At 47.4% G+C, this 21,643-nt stretch overlaps 1 protein-coding gene across 4 annotated transcripts in view; it reads right to left on the reverse strand.

Annotated features, from left to right (window-relative positions):
• The window catches only part of LOC137437856 (adhesion G-protein coupled receptor G2), a 126,714-nt gene that overhangs the window by 7,159 nt on the left and 97,912 nt on the right, over positions 1-21,643 (reverse strand). For 2 of the 4 annotated variants that reach the window (XM_078766338.1, XM_078766333.1), the window contains one exon: positions 8,848-8,949. In XM_078766338.1, the coding sequence (XP_078622464.1) occupies positions 8,848-8,949 (102 nt within the window). Of the gene's footprint in view, positions 1-8,847; positions 8,950-20,945; positions 21,220-21,643 lie in introns of those variants that run through there. The other 2 variants (XM_078766340.1, XM_078766336.1) reach the window with 1 other exon arrangement.

Below are 21,643 nucleotides of genomic sequence, written 5' to 3' on the forward strand. Positions count from 1 at the left end.
CCTTAGTGATATGAAACACTGTTTTACAGTATTATGAAAGACCAAAATGTGCTGCAGTGCTCTTTGCATAAATATAAAAGAGACAGTTGTAATACTTTCAGGCAAATTTCAAATGGTGGAGTGAAAATTAATCTTACTATAATTCACCAAATGTCCGTCTGTCTGTTCCCAGGTACCGCAAAAACGACTGAACCGATCGCAACGAAATTTGGGGTGGGTAATCCTGGGACCTCCTGGAGGTAAATAGGCTATATTGTTTTTCCAATTTTTTTTCCCAATTTTCCTATTTTCCAGTTTTTCCAAACACGATGGAATAATATTTACCGATATGAACAGTGATGCGGCTTTTATTGAAATTCTACAAATACTGTTTAGATTTTGATGATTTGCGTGTTATATGATTTAACAGATGTTTATATAAATCATTTAAAATAAAAAAGCCTTCAATTTCTGATATTTTGCCTTTTTATTTGGGCCTCCGAATTGAAGCCCCGCCCATAGGGCGGGTACCGTTTCTAGTTTGAAAATTGATTGTCTGTAATTGTGTTGTATGTGTGTGTGATGTTTCACAGCCTATCGTGGACGTATAAGGAAGCAATAGTTTACCTCCAATATAAATACCATGAAATAGGATTTGGTTCATGGTGTTTTTTTTCTTTTCTTCCATATACGTGTGCAAAAAAAATATTCTTATATCTACGGATATTGGACTTCTCAAGGCAATGATTTGAAAAGTGTCAGACAGACTTCATGATATGAACCCATCTGTGGTCAAATTCTGTATGCTGGGTTAAATATAAAATTTTAGTTCTCTTTCAAAGAATTTCAATGCATGCGGAGGTGGCCATTCGACCAATCAAAGCCTATGCTCATATTACCAACTTATGGTTGTTTATCCGTGCTCTATCCTTTTAAATGCTGAGCATTCAAGCAAGGAAGCAGCACGTACCATTTTCAAGTCTTTGGTATGACTCGGCTAGGGTTCGAACTGCTGGCCTCCCAGACTCAGAGCGGACGGTCTATCCATTACGCCACCGAGTCTGATAAAAAAAAAGAAAGTGATATGAACCAAAGTGTGTGTGTGTATATATAAATCAGATTTTAAAATGTGAATAAATTCCCGTGTGGGGCTAGTGTGAAAATATACAGACTCAAAACCAGTACTTCTGGCCAAAATTGATGACATTTGATTCCAAAATAATGGGGCTGTGCAGCTGCTATGCTTGAGATGGTGATGCCTAGGGCAATCGTTGCTGGAAATGTTTGTGTGTCACAGTCACTGGACTGTTAATAGCAAGCAATGAGGATCAGTAGGCACAAGTGATCATTAGTCGGGAGGATGACAAATTTGCCATGCATGAGGAGTCAAAACAAAATTTGTGAACTGGTTTCACCAGCAATCCATCCGTGACATGGCAAATCTCCTGAACCTAGCTTAGCGTACCTGATATAACTGATAATCATAATATCATAATATAATGTGATGTTTGATTATAATCTGAACCAATATAATTGCTGTCTTCAACTGGATTGAAACCAACAAAATCTGAGATAACAATCACAAAATCCACGACATGCAGAGATGCTGCATGTCTTGTTTCTGCATCACAGAACCCAATATAAGTTGAAGTGGCCACTGCATATACTTTTGGTGCTTGACCTCCATGTGGTTAGGGTGCTATGGTGTTCTGTGAAAGTGAACAAAATATGTAAAAAAATAATCTTTTATAACACGAAATTGGTGTTGTTGTGTTGCCCCAGTCAGTTGTGGTTGAACAGACCAGCGGCACAGAGATAGACGATCAATCTCACAGGAGCGACCCAGAGATCCCTCATATCCAATGTGCTCTTGTCTGCGTGAAGCAAGGACCGCACAGTCTTCCATGATATGTTTTATCGTATGTGGAGTGGCCTGGCAACGGTTGCATGTGTCGTCAGTGGTGTCGTCGAGTCTATGTTTGTAGTATAAAAGTTGTGGGTAGTCTCTCTGACCTGGGGAGTAGTTTCTCTGTTTCATTGATGGGTGGGGGTTTTGTGCCCAAAATACTGTTTGGGCCCAGGCTGTTTATTGCGTTTATGATGATGTGGTTGTGGATGTGTTTTCTGTAGTTTCTGTTGTTTGATGGGAGTGATGTTACGGAGGATGGCACTCTAGTGTCTTTGTGGTGTAGTTTTAATGTGTCTAGGGGCCTGTGGGTGGTTGTACATGTAGTGGCATGCGTGATTGGGGTTGGCATTTGCCGTTGCAAGAAACTGTTCATCTCTCATGTCTAAGTGGTCTTTGATTTTTAGCATTTTTACTTCTATGTTTAGGAGCTTGATGGGTGTTGTTAATGTGCAACCTGTGATGATGCGAAGGGCTTTGTTTTGCAGGGTCTGCAGGGTGTTGAGATGTGTGTTTGATAGACTGGAGGCCCAAGATGAGCTGGCATAGTTGATGGCTGATCTAATGTACTGTTTGTATGTTAGTGATGTTGTTTCTTTGTGGTGTCCGAAGTCGGTGACTGTGAGTGCCCCAAGTGTGTTCAGCCTGGGTGTGCATGTTTTCTAATGTTTGAGATGTGATATTACCAATTAGTCTACTTGCCAAGCCTATAGAGCCCTCTTGTGAACCCGGAAATGTTGAGTACCCCAACGTTTTAAATTAGAAATGTACAATATGGGTCCCCAGCACTTAGAAACTGCCGGATGCTAACTTGCATATGTTGGGCAATTAGCAAAATTAGCATTAATAGCATTAACCATATCAAACATAGGCCTGGGACACTGAAATTTCTGTTTCACTCTATTGCTCCGTTTGAATGCTTCGTGTGAGCAAACTATTTGAAGGATCTGTATGAAATTTGGACATAATACACTTAGACAGATATGCTTTCCGTGAGTGTTCTTATAAAAATTTCCTGCGATCAAAATTTCATGTGAAAAAAGGGATGTAAAAGCCGTGGATTTTTTTTCGGCTATGGGTGGATTGTTTCATCACCCCTACCCTAATAGCTCACAGGTTCTGGCGAGCAGAAAGAGAGGGTGATTGGATGCTGCAACAACACTGCCTTTAAGAGATGCTGCCCTATTTCTTTGCTGCCGGTCATCACCACGACGCAAGATGGATCACATGGCATCTGCGCGACATGCAGTACCTTCCTGCTACTGCCAAGGATGACCTTTACGCTGGAAGCCATGTATGCCGCCACTCTCATGGTGCAGCTGCAGTGAGTGGAGACATGTTTGGGGAGCAGACATGCATCAAGCAAGGGAAGGGAGTAGGAGGCATGAAGGGCATCTCCACCAACCCTGAGCAGGTCGCCGTGTGGATCCAATCTTTCGGCATCTGCTCCTATCGCTCCAAGTCATTGGATGAGATTTACGACGATGCTGAAGCACCGGATAAGACAATGCAGCCCAACAGACACAAAGAAGAGGGTAAAGGACGGCGGGAATTGGACGCGGAGGACCGGGCTAAAATCCTGAGAGTGCTACAGGAAAACTCCCATCCACTCACCATAGAGACCGCGACCCTCCACCATATCATAAATGGCCAGGTGGCAGATGAAAAGGTGAATGTGCAAGATGCATTGAAGATTGGACAGGACATGAGCACACTGTTCTCTTCATCACTTCCTGAGAGATTTCAAGCGCCCATCTCAAATAAGGTGGTGACAATGACATTCACCAAAAAAAGAGTGAAGGTCAATGCGAAGATCATATGTGACCTTGAGGCGTTATTTGCTCGGCTGCTGGTGGTGGGGAGCAAGAGAAGAATGGAGCTCTCTGCCCTCTTTGACTACGAGCTCGGCCCGGTCCCTGCATCCATCATCGATGAGTATGGATGCCTCAGGAAGGGTAACAAGTCTGTGATCGTCCAGCATCTTGGAATCCTTGCCCCCAATCCCCACCCACCACATGTTGTACTCGTTGATGCATCGCAGCTCATCTACCACGTGGTGTGGCCATCGTCAGGCACTGTGGCTGACCTCGCAGCCAGCATGGGGCGCCGGCTTAATCGCTACATCACCGAAACATTTGTCATCTTTGACCGGTATGAGCAAGTCTCTGCCAAAGACCACGAGAGGCAGAGAAGAGCTGGGGAGAGCTCAACAGAGTACCGACTCTCACTGACAACCCCTCTACCTAGCCGTGACAAAGTGATGAAGAACAAGACAAACAAACGGAGACTGGGTGAGCTCCTGTGCACACACAGCATAGGAGATCACATCAAGATGGTCAGCAAAGCAGACAGTATTGTCACTCATGACGAGGCTGACGTCTCCCTCATCTCATACATGTTGGATGCAGCCAGTCGCGGAGCTGAAACTGTCCGCATTCTCAGCGACGACACTGATGTTTTCGTACTCATGGTCTATTGGTGCTGGAAGGTGGGTATCACATGTAACCTGCAGATGGAGAGATGGGATGGCACTATTCTCAACATCAATTCGACAGTAGAGAATCTCGGTGAGCAGTGTCGCTCCATCCTGGCTATGCATGCTCTCTCCGGATGTGACACCACCTCCTATCCCGCGGGGAAAGGGAAGGTGTCCGCACTCAAGGCCATGAGAGTAGTACCTGGTGACCTGCTTCACTTCATCGGAGAGGAGGGAGCTACTGATTTACAGATTACAGAGGCAGTGAGTGGTTTCTTCCTGGCTCTGTACAACGAGAGGGAGTCGGCATCTCTGAACGTCGCCAGATATGACATCTACCGAAAGCGCAAAACCCCCCCAGCACTGAAGACACTGCCTCCTACAGAGCGCAACGCTCTCCTCCATGGACGGCGTGCCCATCTACAAGTGCTGCTTTGGAAAGCAGCAGACTGCCCTGACCCACCAGCTGTGGACATAACAGAGTTTGGATGGAATAAGAAGGAAGGCGAGAAGGGAGAGGAAGTCATCATGCCCATCCTGGATGCAAGCCCCGTTGCTCCTCCTGCCGTGTTGGAAATGATCAGCTGTAGCTGCAAAGCTGGGTTAAAGCCCTGTTTAACAGCAAAGTGCAGCTGCGTAGCTGAAGGCCTGGCCTGTACCAGCTACTGCTTCTGCAAAGGCTCTGATAGTACATGTTGCAACACACTCACACACTCACAGCAAGAAGAGCAATATGACAAGAATGTAGAGTCAGGAGAAGAAGATGAAGACGATGAGGATGAGTTTTATGATGAGGATATGCTTTATAACAGTGCAGAGTAGTAGAAGTGCAAGACGCTCTTTCTTGATGGAAGTTTTATGTTGTGTAACTAGTGCACATATTTTTCAGCTCTGATAATTTTGGGTATACTTGTGTTTTAATTTTGAGGATATTATTTACCCATAGTCATATTATTCTAGTTTGGTATGGTACTTGCCTTTGTTACCTCTAATACCTGTGAATAAAAGTGGAGTAATAGAGCGAAACAGAAATTTCAGTGTCCCAGGCCTATGTTTGATAGGGTTAATGCTATTAATGCTAATTTTGCTAATTGCCCAACATATGCAAGTTAGCATCCGGCAGTTTCTAAGTGCTGGGGACCCATACTGTACATTTCTAACTTAAAACTTTGGGGTACTCAACATTTCCGGGTTCACATTGCTGGCAAGTAGACTAAATGTGAGAATGACATGGATGTGTTGAAAGAGATGTTGAGTATGTTTGTTTGGTGGGTGTTTGTGGAATAGGGATGTCATTCAGTGTGATGTGTGGTGCAGCACTATGTTCCTTGGTGTAGTTTGTTCGAAGAGTGACTGGTGATTTTGAGGGAGCTACTTTTAGTCTGTTGATGGTGAGCCAGGTTTGTCCGCATCTATATATTTTCGCTATAAAAATGGTTTTCTCTGCAACCGCTTGTCCGATTGATGCAAAACTTTAAACATAAGAGGGACTCCCCATGGAGAATATTTTAATGCTAACTCTGACATCATAAGTCACATGGTATGGCAGCTATATTGGAATAAAGGGAAAAAATTAGGACATCATTTTTTCTAAAACCGCACAAAAACTTGGCAAATATCATCAACTCCCCATGGGGTATATAGGGTGGTAACGATGATGTCATCGGTGAAGTGGTATTCCAGCCATAATTGGTTGAATTGAAATCATTATCCAAAATCTGAAACTTCATATTTTATTGCGTTTATGATCTATGATCCAACGTTTTATGATATCTATGATCCAACGTGAGTGAATAGTTAAATTTATGACGATCCTAACACATGCCAAGAAACAATGTGACATAATAGTGTGCATGGATGACAGGGTATCTATATATATGTAAAACACAGGTTTGTGTGTGTGTGTGTGTGTGTGTGTGTGTGTGTGTGTGTGTGTGTGTGTGTGTGTGTGTGTGTGTAATGTTACCGATAGGACTCCTAAATGGAGAGGCTCACGTGCTTGATATTTGGCAGAGACATGGCCATTGAGCCTGGGAAGAACATGGCCTACCTAAAAATATTTGACGAGATCCATATTTTTTTATTCATATTTACCTCAGCGCATTTCAGCGAGGAACATTATACACGAATCTCAGCCGGTGGCAGAGCAGCGCGCTTATTCGCTCAGAGCGATCACGTGATGTTCCAACCTTTGCCGCCATAATCTCACAGTTATGCGTTCGCACGTAATTCAGTTTTTTCACATTTCAGCGAGGAACATTTCCATTCACACCACATAGGTTTTTTTTTCTTTCATCTCTAGATCCATATTTTTAGCCATAACGTAGCGTAACGTAGCGTAGCTAACGTAGCGTTAGCATAACGTAGCGTAGCGTAAGCGATCCTCACTCAGGATCTTCGTCAGGTTCGTGAGCGAGTTAGCCAAAAACGTAAAAGTGAAAATATATCGAATTTTTTATTCATATTTACCTCAGCGCATTTCAGCGAGGAACATTTGATAGGGAATCTTTGATTTGACACGGAATCTCAGCCGGTGGCAGAAGCAGCGCGCTGATTCACTCAGAGCGATCACGTGATGTCCCAACCTTGCCACCATAATCTCACAGTTATGCGTTTCGCACGTAATTCAGTTTTTTCACATTTCAGCGAGGAAACATTGCCATTCACACCACATAGGTTTTTTTTTCACTTTCATCTGATATTTGTGATTTATTTCAAACAAACTGTATTTTCCCATCTACATGGCCATGTATTCCTATTAACGTTATGTAAAGTACATAAATTGTGTGGATTACATCATTTGTGGATGTGATCAATAGCCAGTAACCATCAATATCCCTCCCCTCCCCTTCCCTCCTCCCCCTCCCTCCCACTCCCTTTCCCCCCTCCCCCCTCCCTTCCCCCCTCCCCTTCCCCCTCCAACCTACCCTCCCCCCTTCCCCCCCTCCCCCTCCCCTTTCCCCTCCCCCCCTTTCCCCCATACCCCTCCCTTTCCCCCCTACCCCCTTCCTTTCCCCCATCCCCCTCCCCTCCTGCTCCCCTTCCCCCTCCACCCCACCCTCTCCCCTTCCCCCTCCACCCTCCCCTCCCCTTCCCCCTCCCCTTCCCCCTCCACCCTACCCTCTCACCTTCTCCCATCCCCTCCCCTCCCCCCTCCACTGCCCCCCTCCCCTCCCCCTCCCTTCCCCCCTCTTCCTTCCCCCTCCCCTCCCCCGCCCGGCAATGCCGGGTACTTCTGATAGTCTACTATATAAGAGAGATGTCTGTCTGTCTGTCTGTGTGTCGCCATTTTCTCAGAGATGGCTGAACGGATTTCGTCAAACTTTCACAGGTTCATCAATGAGTGCCTGGGAGTGTTTTAGGCCAAAAAAAAAAAAATTGAAAACAAAACGATCGGTTTTTTGGAGTTAAAAAAAAAAAAAATCGCTCGATAGTGCCTAAGCCTTTAAAAATTAATGACAGTTATATACAAGTACACATTCGCATAAATAAATACAAAACATTCACCAGACATTTGAATACAAATAAATCAAACAATTCCGGAAGTGTACGAAGTTGGTAGTCAGGCTTCTTCTTCCTGATCGGCATCACACTTACCTCAGAAACGTGATGAACACGACATTCACCACATTCACCCACCAGCATATATATTTGTGGATGTGATCAATAGCCAGTAACCATCAATATCCCTCCCCTCCCCTTCCCTCCTCCCCCTCCCTCCCGCTCCCCCTCCCTTTCCCCCCTCTCCCCTCCCTTCCCCCCTCCCCTTCCCCCTCCAACCTACCCTCTCCCCTTCCCCCCTCCCCCTCCTTCTTCCCCCTCCCCCCTCTCCTCCCCTTCCCACTCTTCCCCCATACTCCCTCCCTCTTCCCTCCCCTTCCCCCCATGCCCCCCTCCCCTCCCTTTCCCCCTCCCTCCCCCTTCCCCACCTCCCCCCCTCCACCCTCTCCTCCCCCCCCCTCCCCTCCCCCCTTCACCTCCCCTCCCACCCTTCCCTGCCCGGCAACGCCGGGTACTTCTGCTGGTATACTATATAGGCCATAATAGCATTGGGCCATAACAGTCACATGCTAGGTTAACTATGGTATTTTTGTTCACAATTAATGCGCGAGGAGAGATTATGCACTTTGCAAGTGCCGTTCTCGTTGTTGGGAGCAATGTGAAGTGAATAAGTTGAAAATGGTCAGATATGTTCATTCTAAATTTTACACGACGTCTTTCACTTTAAATGTCGACAGAGATTCTCCACAGGTCCCATTAAAACATGTCACCAGTCTGTCAAACTCAGAATGACGTACACCAGACTTCATTGCAACATTTTCACTAAACTGGGCTGTCTGTCTCTTGTGCTCCTGATTCTTATTTCGAAGAAAACACTCAGATTGCAAGTCAGCCTAGCATAGTGGAAACAGCATGGCTCCTCAATCCATCACCATCCAGGTCTGGGAAACATGGCTCACTGAACCATCAGAAGACCCCTTCTTACCAGAATTAATCATCCTTTTGAAAGCGTTGTTGCAAAAGTAATCTCTGAGCAGACTCCTGATGTTTTCTCTCAAAAGGCAGTAGAATATGAAGATGAAAAGCCCTGCACAAGGGGTTGTAGGAGAAATGACACAAAGTTACACTTAAATTATAGCACAATGTTTAACTTTATAGAAGAGCCTCCACATTCAGTAAAGCCGCAATTTAACGGACGAATAGGGAGAAGAGGTTGTCTGTTAATGCCGAAAGTCCGTTAAATTGAATGGTTATTTTTGAATGGTAATACGTGCCTTACAGTGCAAAACGGACATTGTTAACCAGTTATACAGTACATGTATGCAATAAAACACTCAAATAAGAAACAAGTGAATCCTCTTGGATTGCGCTGAGGTTCGGGCATGGAATTTCTAGGAGGAAGTATAATTTGTATGCAATGAAAGTACATGTAATATGGGATCGAGTAAGATCGAGTAAGCTTCACCAGTGCGCGTGCGCGAATTTACGTCACGTCGGCAGCGAGAAGGCGTTCCCCAACACGAACCAATCAGGAACTGCCACGCCCACTTATATGATCTCAGAATTCCTGTGACAGGAATTAGCGTTACACTGGCTGGAAGTCATTCGCTAGAGGCGCTTCCTCAGCGCCAATCACCAGTGCGCGTGCGCGAATTTACGTCACGTCGGCAGCGAGAAGGCGTTCCCCAACACGAACCAATCAGGAACTGCCACGCCCACTTATATGATCTCAGAATTCCTGTGACAGGAATTAGCGTTACACTGGCTGGAAGTCAATCGCTAGAGGCGCTTCCTCAGCGCCAATAAACAAAAGAAAGCAAGCATGAAATAGAAATAAAATAAGTATATACAGTACTTTACTGTACTCACCATTTGTGCCGTGATCGATAGTGGTGACTCGGAATACTTTTATTCTGAGTCGGAGCTAAGAGGCTGAAGAGGTGCCAATGCTCCCATGAATGCGCTCCTTCAGTCTGGGTGCTGATCTAATCAGACTCCGTTTGTTTCTTTACACCATACTCATCGCACACGCACGCAACCCGATACACCAGACTCTAACTTTGCAATGAACTCTAATTTCTGTGCAACACTCAGATTCTTTATATAGGAACTGATGTTCTGAGGATTCCCAATGGGAAACCCCCATGTTTCCGCCAACCCTCCCTACGTGGAACTTCCCCAAACCATCTCTGGTCGCGGGATGTCCCGCGACCCTCACACCACTTGCGCACACGGCCGTCCCGCTGTCTTTCACACACCAAACTCGCACATGGGATGCTTTTTTTTTTTTTTGGTATACAAGATCGAGGCTCGTGTAAGAGCTAACATTAATGACAAAAAAAATAAAATAACGGACACATAAGACGAAATGAAGGGAGCGGGAGACAAGATGGGGAGAGAGGGGGAAGCACACAAGTACAATATTTGAGTGCAACGACATCGGGAGATCTGTGGGAGGTAGAGGGCTTGGGGAGAGGAGGCGTGGGAGGGGGGGGTGGAGGGTGGGAGAGGTAAAAAAAAAAACACATGGACATGCTAGGACTTCCAGGAAAGAAGTCGGTATTTCAGAAAAAGAGGAATGAAAGAGTGAAGGTGAGCAGAGAGTCTTGATTTTGGCAATTTCACCAGAAGAGGGTTGCAGGCAGATCTTGTGCGAGCTGTAGGAAGAGGGTTGGCCTTTTGATCCCGAGGACACCATTCATTCACATGGGTCTTCCTTGATATAACTGCTGACATTTGTGACATATTACACTGGGTTTTTATAAATGTCTGGAATTCTGGGCATATTCCAGCAGAGTGGAAAAATGGTACAATAATCATTTACAAAGGCAAAGGACCCCACTTAACTCTGCAACTGCAGCAGCTATCGTCCAATCACCTTGCTCTCAGTCCCTGGGAAGGTATTTGCTCATGTTCTTTTGAACTGTATTCACCCCCTCCTGCTGCAACGGTGACGCCCCCAGCTATCTGGTTTCACCCCAAACAGGTATGCAATTGATGCTATACTAGCCCCCCGTATTCTTGCAGAACTTCATCGGGAATTTCAGTGTCTATTTAACGTGGCGTATATCAACATCAGGGCCGCATTTGACTCTGTTGACCGGAAATCCCTATTGAAGGTACTGAGGACCAACCAACTTATCACCACCTTTCCCCACGTCTTCTGCAGTTCATCAGGGCTACATCCTTGCTCCCTCCCTCTTCTGCTGCACCATGGACTGGTAATGTCAAGGTGTACAGATCAGCTTGGAATCAATGCCAGTAGAGAAGTAATCACCGATCTACTCCATGCAGATGATGCTCCCTATTTGTAAGAGACCTTGTCCACTGGCCAGCCGTGTTCAATCGCTTTGAATCGGTTGCTAAAAGACGAGGATTTTAGCAACCGATCAAATCCCAAATCAAATCACAAATCCCAAAAATTATTACATATTTCATACATCTTCCAATTGATTGCATATACAGTAGAAAGTTTCATTTAAATTTTTTTCAATGTGCCTGTAATTGCACTTTTCGGTATTTGGCCTTTTGACCCTACCCCAGCAGAGAGGGCCAAAAGTGTTCTGCTCTTGCATGTTTGTGCCATGTTGTGATAACAAATACCAAGTTTGATGGATTTCTGCCCAACCATTTAAGAGACGATAGCATGATGGACAGACTGACGGAGCATATTACAATATCCTCACGTTATATTTTTTCCAAAAGCTTGGGGATAATAATGATAAATATTTGTAGATAGCAAATAATTAACTTAAGCAGTAAAATAACTGCACAACATTCCACGGCCGCTGCTTAAAGCAAAATGAAAAGTTTGACGTGCACTGCTGACTATATTAATTGTTACCATGGCAATATTCTGCAAAGCATTAAATTTGCAGAATGTACATTGTCTTAGGTCACGTGACCCCACAACGAGCAGACATAAGTGGCACCAGCACACTTTTATATATTTTCGTTTACGAAAATTTCCAACCATTTTGTGATTTTTTCCCCTGAGATATTGGCTGTGAGTTGCATCATTATGCAAAATTTTAGCTTTCTACCCCACCAAGAATGTACTAAACATTTATATCAGCATGTCAGTGGTTAGAAAGAGTTTTATATTGTTGTGGATATGAGAATGGTTTTTTTTTGTTGTTGTTATTGTGTAAATTGTTGTTAAAATATCGCCCTCCTTACTCCAGTGTTGTATAAAGGTCAAAGGGTGTTCCCATAGTTAGTTCCATAAAGCATACATGAAGGACACCATAATACCCCTGTTCAGTAGTTTATTTCCTTATTATGTGTATTAGGGTAAGGCCTTGTCTTCCATTAAGATGACACTCCATTGCACCAAGTGAAATAAGATAGATTCCCTTTCATTCCCCATTCCCACTCCCAAAACTTCTTCTGCCAACTACAATAGCCGCCATTAAGCATGTGCTCAGCTCGGGGAAGAAGGGCGTGCCCGCCCATCGTCATCAAGGGTGGAGTCAGAGGGCCTGTGCCCACCAATCAGGGCCGAAGCGAGCTCACCGAGGGGCGTGTCCTGAAGGCCGGCGGCTTGATCGCCTGAGGCGCTATAAAAGCGCGCGCGCAAGAAGCGAATGTGGTTGGACCACGCGTCAGAACGTTGGTTGGTGGTTTGGACTAAGCGAGAGTGGTTGGACTGAGTACGAGAAGAGTTGAGTTGAGTACAAGAAGAGTTGAGTAAGGGATCCCTAAAAGAGCAGCTCCAGCCACCGCAAGTTCAGTCACAGCAGCTTCAGCCACAGCAGCAGCAGCCACAGCAGCTTCAGCCACAGCAGCTTGGGGGCCTTGACGGCAGTTTTTGAGCAGGGCCGCGAAGGAACGGCGGCTGCTAAACGTGCCGATCGGAAGAGGAACGGCGGCTGTTAAACGCGCCGATCGAGAAAGGGCCGTGGCTGCTAATCCCCGACCCGACCGTGCTGCGGGTCCAGCTGAACCTTCCTCCCCCTCCAGCCATCCACCTCCTGCCATTCCTATCATCATTCCCCACGTGAGTCTGTCTTTTGTTTGTTCTGTCCTGGGTTTAATTAAGACTGTAGGTAAGCTAATAATTGCACTGTCTCTCTGATTCTTCTGTATATTATTTTATTATCCTTCCTTCTCCTTGGTTACTTTGAGCATGTAAATAGTAGGAATAAATTTAGTAGTATTTCCAACCTTTTTGTCTTCTTCTTCTTCTTCACATCCGTGTCGCCTTTGTCTTATCCCTATTGAATACCTGTGGCGCGATCCGGCCAACGTTCGGGAATCGGGTTAGTCGGGGTAACTGTTAGGGCCGCGGGGCCATCCGCTCGGCAAACCAACATCTTATCCGCGGTCTGTAACAATTGGTGTCGGGAGCGGGAACGGACCCGAAGCGCGCTTAACGCGCTCAAAATTACGAGCTGCTGAAATTTGTTTGAAAGAAAAACCCGAATTTTGAAATCGCGCCATGGCTAGTCAAGGTGATCGGATGCCGGTGGGGGAACTAGGAGAGGGGTTAGGAGTAACCCAGGATCAGAGGGAGGAGAACAATGAGGAGGTGGTTGAGGAGGTTTCAGGCGCGCAAAATGGCGTCCTCGCGCACGTGGGTGCAGCGGCGCCAAATGTCGCCGCGGCCGCGACCGTGGCAGCACCGGTGGATTTGAACCTTTTTATGATGCAAATGGAGGCCCTTATGGCCAAGAATAGTGAGCAATTGGGAAACCAAATCGGAGGATTGGAAAACAGAATGGGGGCAATGAGGGATGAAGCAAGGGGTACCGGTGAGCGGCTCGAAGCTAAATTTGAGGGGCGCGCAAGCGCGGGATACAACGGGATAAAAGAGGTGAAGAATGGGTTAACGGGGGTGGAAAATAGAATGGCTGCCCAGGAGAATCAGATAGAGGGGGTGAAAAATGGATTAGAGCGGTTAGAAAACAAGATGGAAAACAAATTGCAGGAAATGGGGGAGCAATCCGCCCGGGAAATCAAACAGATGGGGAACCAGATAGAGGAGGTGAAAATCGGGTTAAAAGGTAAATTGGATGCTCAGAGGGATGAATTGGGACAGATGAGGGTGGCATCTACAAAAGAGATGGAGGAGATGAAGGAGGAAATACGACGAGGTGTAAGCGAGGAGGTCTCGGGGGTACGCGAGGAGGTAAAGCGAGGTGAGAAGCGTATGGAGAAAGAGGTGAGAAATGGAACGGCTAGGTTACAAGGGGGCATAGAGGACCTGACGCAGGAGGTGGAACAGCTGACGGTGGGACAGACGGAGTTAGTGGAGCAGGTACAAAGGAACACTGCGGTACTAGGAGGGTTAAAGGCGACACAAAAAGACATCAGAGACGACTTGATAGCGACGAAGAGGCAATGTCAGATGGTACGTGAGGGACTGACAACGAGGTTGGACGAGGTGACAGAAGTAATGGAGACGAAGGACCGGGAGGTGAGGACGCACATAGAAACGGTTAAGGTGGCGTTAGAGGAAGAGATAGAGGGGGCGCACCGGGAAATGAAGGAGGTAAAGGAAAAATTAGAGGAGGTGGAAGAGGCGGTGAGTGAAATTAAGAAGAGACGAAGGGAAGCTGAGAAAGAGATAAAGGAGGAAGTAATGGAATTAGTACAAGGTCTGTGCTCGAATCGTGATGATGTGCTCGCTAACCAAATAACGAGTTTGCAGGTGGCGAAGGAGATGCGGAGACGAGGTGCCAAGGTGAGTGGCGATATATTCGGAAATGTATATGATGTGAGGGGAGCTTCAGTCGGCTTGGGGGTTGATTTGGATCCGGGTGTTCGTGAGAGGCCGTTGGTGAAGTGTGCGACAGGTACGGTGTGCGAAGGAGGAGGTGTGCGAGAATGTCCGACTCTGGGGTGTGTGAGGAAAAAGTGCGCGCCGAGGAGTGAGTGTGCTGTCGAGAGTGAGTTGGTCGTAGCGCGTGTGCGAGGGGGCACATGGAAGCGCGGAGTGGTGAGTGTTACGGAGGGAGTAACGAGAGAGTGTGCGCAAGAGGATGCGTGAGAAAGGTGTGTAACGGAGGGGTGTGTGAGGGAAAAAGTGCGCGCCGGGGAGTGAGTGTGCTGTCGAGAGTGAGTTGGTCGTAGCGCGTGTGCGAGGGGGCACATGGAAGCGCGGAGTGGTGAGTGTTATGGAGGGAGTAACGAGAGAGTGTGCGCAAGAGGATGCGCGAGAAAGGTGTGTAACGGAGGGGTGTGTGAGGAAAAAGTGCGCGCCGAGGAGTGAGTGTGCTGTCGAGAGTGAGTTGGTCGTAGCGCGTGTGCGGGGGGGCACATGGAAGCGCGTTGTAGGGAGTGTTACAAGGGATGTAACGGAAGCATGCACGCCTGTGGTGAGTGTTACGGAGGAAGTAACGGGAGAGTGTGCACAAGAGGATGCACGAGAAAGGTGTGTAACGGATGGGTGCATGAGGAAAGAGTGCGCTGTCGAGAGTAAGAGAGAGTGTACACCTGTGGTGAGTGTTACGGAGGGAGTAACGGGAGAGTGTGCGCAAGAGGATGCGCGAGAAAGGTGTGTAACAGAGGAGTGTATGGGTACAGAGTGCGCTGTCAAGAGTAAGCGAGAATGCCCACCTGTGGTGAGTGTTACGGAGGGTGTAAAGGGAGAGTGTGCGCGAGAAAGGTGTGTAACGGACGGGTGCATGAGTACAGAGTGCGCTGTCAAAAGTAAGGGTGAGTGTGCGACCGAGTGTGGAGGTGAGAGTAGTGAGAGTGAAACGGAGTGTGAGTTGGTTGTGGCAGGTGAGAGAGGATGTACACCTGGAATGGAAGGATGCACACCTGGAATGGTAGAGCGTGTGTGGGAATGCACACTGGAATTGGTCGTGAGGCACGTGATTGGGTGCGCAAGTGAGAGCACACCTGTGGTTGTCACAGAGGAGGTGACCGAGGAGAGGGCGCGAAGAGGTGTGTTGGTGAGGTGTGCAAACGATGAGTGTGTGCAAAGGTGTGCGGTGGTCAGGTGTGTGACAAAGTCGGTAAGCGGATGAGTGTACCTGGGTGTGTCAGGGAAGGTGCAATGACAAAGAGCATGGAGACGGCTGGATGTATGAGCAAGGAACGGGCTGCGGGGTGTGAGCATGCGAATGGAGCATCGACGCCAACCGGGTTAGCGGTTAGAATGACGTTTAGCCGAATCGGGCCCTCGGTGCGTGCCGGGCTTCGCGTGCCGCGAGGACCCGCGGGGATCCGAACCACGGCGGTTTCGAAAGAACCGCCGTACGCGATCCACGCTGGGCCTCGCTCGGAACGGCCGCGTCCGTGCTCCACTAGGCGGAGCGGGCAGCCCAATAGGAAGGGTCATCATGGCGACCCCTTTTTGTTGAGGCGTTCCGGCAGGGCGAGATCGGGCCATTGGACGGCTCTGTGCCGGGATGGTGCGTGGGATCTCGGCCCGGGTAAACCGCCTTCCCTGCACCAAATACCGGATGGACCCATCCACTGGCAACGAACCACCCGCATCCATTGCTCGGCCGTGCGAAGCCGGGCTGTAGAAGTGAATTGGCGCACCGAGAGGATCTAGTGAGTAGACGGGTGATGATGAGGATAGTGTTTTGGACCCGAAATTAAAAAGCGAAATTTAATGATTGGCAAAGGATTGGCAGACCAATGATTGGCAGATGATTAGTAGTGATTGGCAAATTTTTGATTTGTTGATTTGGTGTGCAAAATTGGTAGTGGAAGATACCCGATGTGATGGGATGGCAACTCTGCCATCTCTCACAACGGGGGCAAAGGAGCACTAGTTTTATGGGGTTTAGCAGTGAAAACTAGCCCGGGAGGGTTAGGATATAATGATAGGGACCTAGAAGATGACCTTAGGTAACGTTAAGGTTAGGTAGTGACAATGATACCTGTAGTGGGGATGCAGGTAGATTAGAGTGGATGATAATGACGTGGTATGTGCTTAGTTTAAAGGGAAGACGGGGAGCACTAAGTTAGCAGGGCAACAGGTAGTTTAGATGATGCCGTGTGTGAGGAACAGGTGTGATTGCACAGGTGTGCAACTGAACAGGTGGATGGAGCAGTGTGTGAGTGAGTGATAGTGATGAGTTGTGCTGACCAAATGGTCCAGGAAGGAAGGAGGGTGCAGGTGGCACCAGGTGATTGCACAGGTGTGCAACTGCAGGTGAATGGAGAATGGTTGTGTGAAATAAATGGTTGTGTGGAATAAATGGTATGGAGTATATGGAGTATTGGAATGGATGGTCGTGGAGTGAGTATGGGGGAAACTGTGGAGTGGAGTGGATGGTGCGAAGGTGTGAATGGGGGAAGGATGGACCCCCATCACGAATACCCGGGGAGGGTAGTGTAAGTGTTAGGTAGAGGGTATAGGTAAATTGTGGTTGGATATTGGCATCTGTGGTGCGGGTGAAAGAATGGTATTTGGATGGATGCATTAGTGTTGTGGAAATGGCTGGGCGTGTAGCCTGTTAGTGTGTGTAGTTGGTTTGGGCACTCCACCACTGTGAGGATGTCGGCCAGGTGAGGCCGCAGGTGGGCTCTGGGAGCCGGTAGAGTTGTTGTGGATGGGGCCCGAGGATCCGGAGGATGGACCCGGGTAGCCCAGTGCCAGAGGGCACCGAGGGGTGACAGAGCCAGGAGGGGCCTTCCCCAATTAGATAGGTTAGGGTGAGGAGCTAGGTAAGCTCGGGTGGCAACTGCAGTGGTGGAGGTGTGCAGGTGGGTAGGCCTGCTGGGAGAGCTACACGCCCCAGTCCTGAAATTGTGCAAGGGCACAGGGAGTTGCATCGGGGGAGTGAGACCCCAAATTAAGGAAGCACCACAGTTTGGTCAATGGGAATTGGTTTTTAGAACCTATAGTGTAAGTTGGCCAATGGATTGGCAGGGAAAGACCCCGGGTAGTGTAAAGTGTGTTAATGTCATTTAGAGGACTAGGGCATGCCCGTACTATATATATATCTAAAATTATATCCCCCCCCTCTATTTACATGAAATGGTTTGGTCCAAAGCGAACGGCTTGCGAGTACGGTGACAATCCCCCCCCCCTCTATTTACATGAAATGGTTTGGTCCAAAGCGAACGGCTTGCGGAGTTTGGTAAAGAAATCGCCATAGCGTGCACAAACGCGCAGGAAAGCGAAAGAATCGCAAATTAGTTTTAATTCGTTTTAAAACATAGTTTAACGCCAACATAGTTTGCCAACGTGAAATAAATGAATACGCTCTCAAATGTGCCGTCCGAGGCAGAGTCTGTTCGGCATGTTCGGCACACGTGATAGCTCGCTGCTCTCTGATTGGTTGAATCGTTTTTTGGACATAGCTCGGTAACTACTTGTCCGATTAATATGAAACCTTGAAAAGGCACATCCTCGGGTCCCCAGCAATATACCTGGCAAGTTTAAAGTATATCGGACCCGTGGTTGTCGAGAAACAGCGGTCACAGACAAACAAACAAACACACACACAGACACACAGACACACACACACACACACAGAGATTGCTGGAATTATAGATAGATAGTTAGGATTAAGAATCTCCTCGCACCATCTGCATCCACTCACCTGGGATGACGTACCTCCACACCATGCCATGTTTTATTATTTTTATTGTGCAGATGTTTGGAATGTGAGACGCATCATGACGTGGGTGTGACATTGTGCTTGATGTTCCATCTCTGCCTCCTTATGAGGATTGATGATGAATTGGATGATGGCAAATTTTGGATAGAGGGATTGTGGAGACGAATTTGGTATAGGGGAAATATGGGGAAGACGTGACATTAGCGACGAATTTGTAAAGGTGTAGATTTTGTAAATATGGGGTAAGGGCAAGGGTAGAGTAGGTGACAAGGGGGGGGTGACGTACGGTAGGGACGAGCTTTCTCACTTCGCTCTCCGTACGCACTTCACCTTGCATTGCCTTATTGATGTGTACCCTTGTGACCTTACCCCTCGCTCATCTGTCTTTTCCCCCTTTTGTCTCCCACATGAGGACCTGTGCGCCACTGGGCGCCGAGGGGAGCGTGCGTGAGTACGCCATTGGGCGCCCGGGACTCCCAGAACCAGCTGTCTGCATCGATGCACCACATTATGGACCACATGTCTGTGGCTGAGCACCACTTATGGACCGCATGGGTTGGGGCATGGCCCCTCTGCTGGAACCGGCCATGAAGGCCCAAGATCTTGCTGGCGGACCTTGGCCACAGGGCACCGATGCCCCACAGGTGAACCACACTAGTCGGCCCTGTGGGCCATAAATAAATAAAAATGGACACGTTGGGTGCATTTTATTATTGCAAATAGGCCGCCAGCAAAGAAGATGACAACATCTGGAAGATAGTAATAGCCAGCAGAGGGAGCCGAAGAGCAAGAGACCACCTGCAGGGTTAGGGGTTGTCGGTTTATTTTATTCATGAACAGTGATGACTGTGCACCGATTGGTGCTTGAGGGTGTGTTGGTGCGTTTTGGGTGCTTTCATGGTGCATTGATGCAGAGCAGACTGTCTCTCCCCCCCCAAAAGAACAATCACAGGTCCTGGGTTGCGTATTGTAAATAAAGTAACGTCATTGTAAATAATGCTCCCCACCGTAAATGTATAGTTTGAAGACCATTCCGCAATTCGGTTAGCTGTGGGCGTGAATCTGTTAGGCAGGGTGCAATGGAGCAGCGGGACATATTTATTTATGTTTTAAAACTGTCGCACTCAGGGTCAGGTTAAATGTAGAGGGAACTACACCTACGTGCCACACTAAAAGTTAAAGTTATAGGCCCGGGCCGTGCCTAAGAGGAGGAGGGTGCAGTGTTGTGGATATGAGAATAGTTTTTTTTTTTTGTTGTTATTGTGTAAATTGTTGTTAAAATATCGCCCTCCTTACTCCAGTGTTGTATAAAGGTCAAAGGGCATTCCCGTAGTTAGTTCCATAAAGCATACATGAAGGACACCATAATACGCCTGTTCAGTAGTTTATTTCCTTATTATGTGTATTAGGGTAAGGCCTTGTCTTCCATTAAGATGACACTCCATTGCACCAAGTGAAATAAGATAGATTCCCTTTCATTCCCCATTCCCACTCCCAAAACTTATTCTGCCAACTACAATAGCCACCATTAAGCATGTGCTCAGCTCGGGGAAGAAGGGCGTGCCCGCCCATCGTCATCAAGGGTGGAGTCAGAGGGCCTGTGCCCACCAATCAGGGCCGAAGCGAGCTCACCGAGGGGCGTGTCCTGAAGGCCGACGGCTTGATCGCCTGAGGCGCTATAAAAGCGCGCGCGCAAGAAGCGAGTGTGGTTGGACCACGCGTCAGAACGTTGGTTGGTGGTTTGGACTAAGCGAGAATGGTTGGACTGAGTACGAGAAGAGTTGAGTAAGGGATCCCTAAAAGAGCAGCTCCAGCCACCGCAAGTTCAGTCACAGCAGCTTCAGCCACAGCAGCAGCAGCCACAGCAGCTTCAGCCACAGCAGCTTCAGCCACAGCAGCTTGGGGGCCTTGACGGCAGTTTTTGAGCAGGGCCGCGAAGGAACGGCGGCTGCTAAACGCGCCGATTGGAAGAGGAACGGCGGCTGTTAAACGCGCCGATCGAGAAAGGGCGGCGGCTGCTAATCCCCGACCTGACCGTGCTGCGGGTCCAGCTGAACCTTCCTCCCCCTCCAGCCATCCACCTCCTGCCATTCCTATCATCATTCCCCGCGTGAGTCTGTCTTTTGTTTGTTCTGTCCTGGGTTTAATTAAGACTGTAGGTAAGCTAATAATTGCACTGTGTCTCTGATTCTTCTGTATATTATTTTATTATCCTTCCTTCTCCTTGGTTACTTTGAGCGTGTAAATAGTAGGAATAAATTTAGTAGTATTTCCAACCTTTTTGTCTTCTTCTTCTTCTTATTCACATCCGTGTCGCCTTTGTCTTTTCCCTATTGAATACCTGTGGCGCGATCCGGCCAACGTTCGGGAATCGGGTTAGTCGGGGTAACTGTTAGGGCCGCGGGGCCATCCGCTCGGCAAACCAACATCTTATCCGCGGTCCGTAACAATATGTTAGATAGAGAATAAGACAAAGACATTAGAAGATACTAGAAACGGTACCCACCCTATGGGCGGGGCTTCAATTGGGAGGCCCAAATGAAAAGGCAAAATATCAGAAATTGAAGGCTTTTTTATTTTAAACGATTTATATAAACATCCGTGAAATCATATCACACGCAAATCATCAAAATCTAAACAGTATTTGTAGAATTTCAATAAAAGCCGCATCACTGTTCATATCGGTAAATATTATTCCATCATGTTTGGAAAAACTGGAAAATTAGGGAAAAAAATTGGAAAAACAATATCGCCTATTTTGCTCCACGGTGTCCCAGGATTACCCACCCAAAATTTCGTTGTGATCGGTTCAGCCGTTTTTGCGGTACCTGGGAAAAGATGGACCGACAGACAGAAAGACGGACAGACATTTTGTGAATCATAGTAAGATGAGTCTCAATCTCTATCTCTCGCTCTCTCTACACAATACTCTGCGGAATATCGATGCTAACGAAGCAGTTTCAAAGCAAAGATTATCACCGGTTAGTTTTTCAACACCTTCCCAACCGTAAATCAGGGCAGGAATTTTGAACTTGTTCATGGTGCTGGTGATAACGTGCCTCCTCTTTAACATTTTTAACATCCACCAACAGCAACCAATACCAAACTCAACATCCATCTGGTAGGCACATGTACTGAAGCAACACGCTGCCTGGGAAGCAGGTTTTGCTGTCCACCAGTTTTATAGTCGCATTAGGTACAAACCGAGACTCTACAGGTCAAAGAGTCAAGTATGCTACCTTTGCACAATCC

Source organism: Myxine glutinosa, chromosome 1 (assembly GCF_964187855.1).
Source record: "Myxine glutinosa chromosome 1, kmMyxGlut1.1, whole genome shotgun sequence".
In the NCBI taxonomy this organism is placed as follows: domain Eukaryota; kingdom Metazoa; phylum Chordata; class Myxini; order Myxiniformes; family Myxinidae; genus Myxine; species Myxine glutinosa.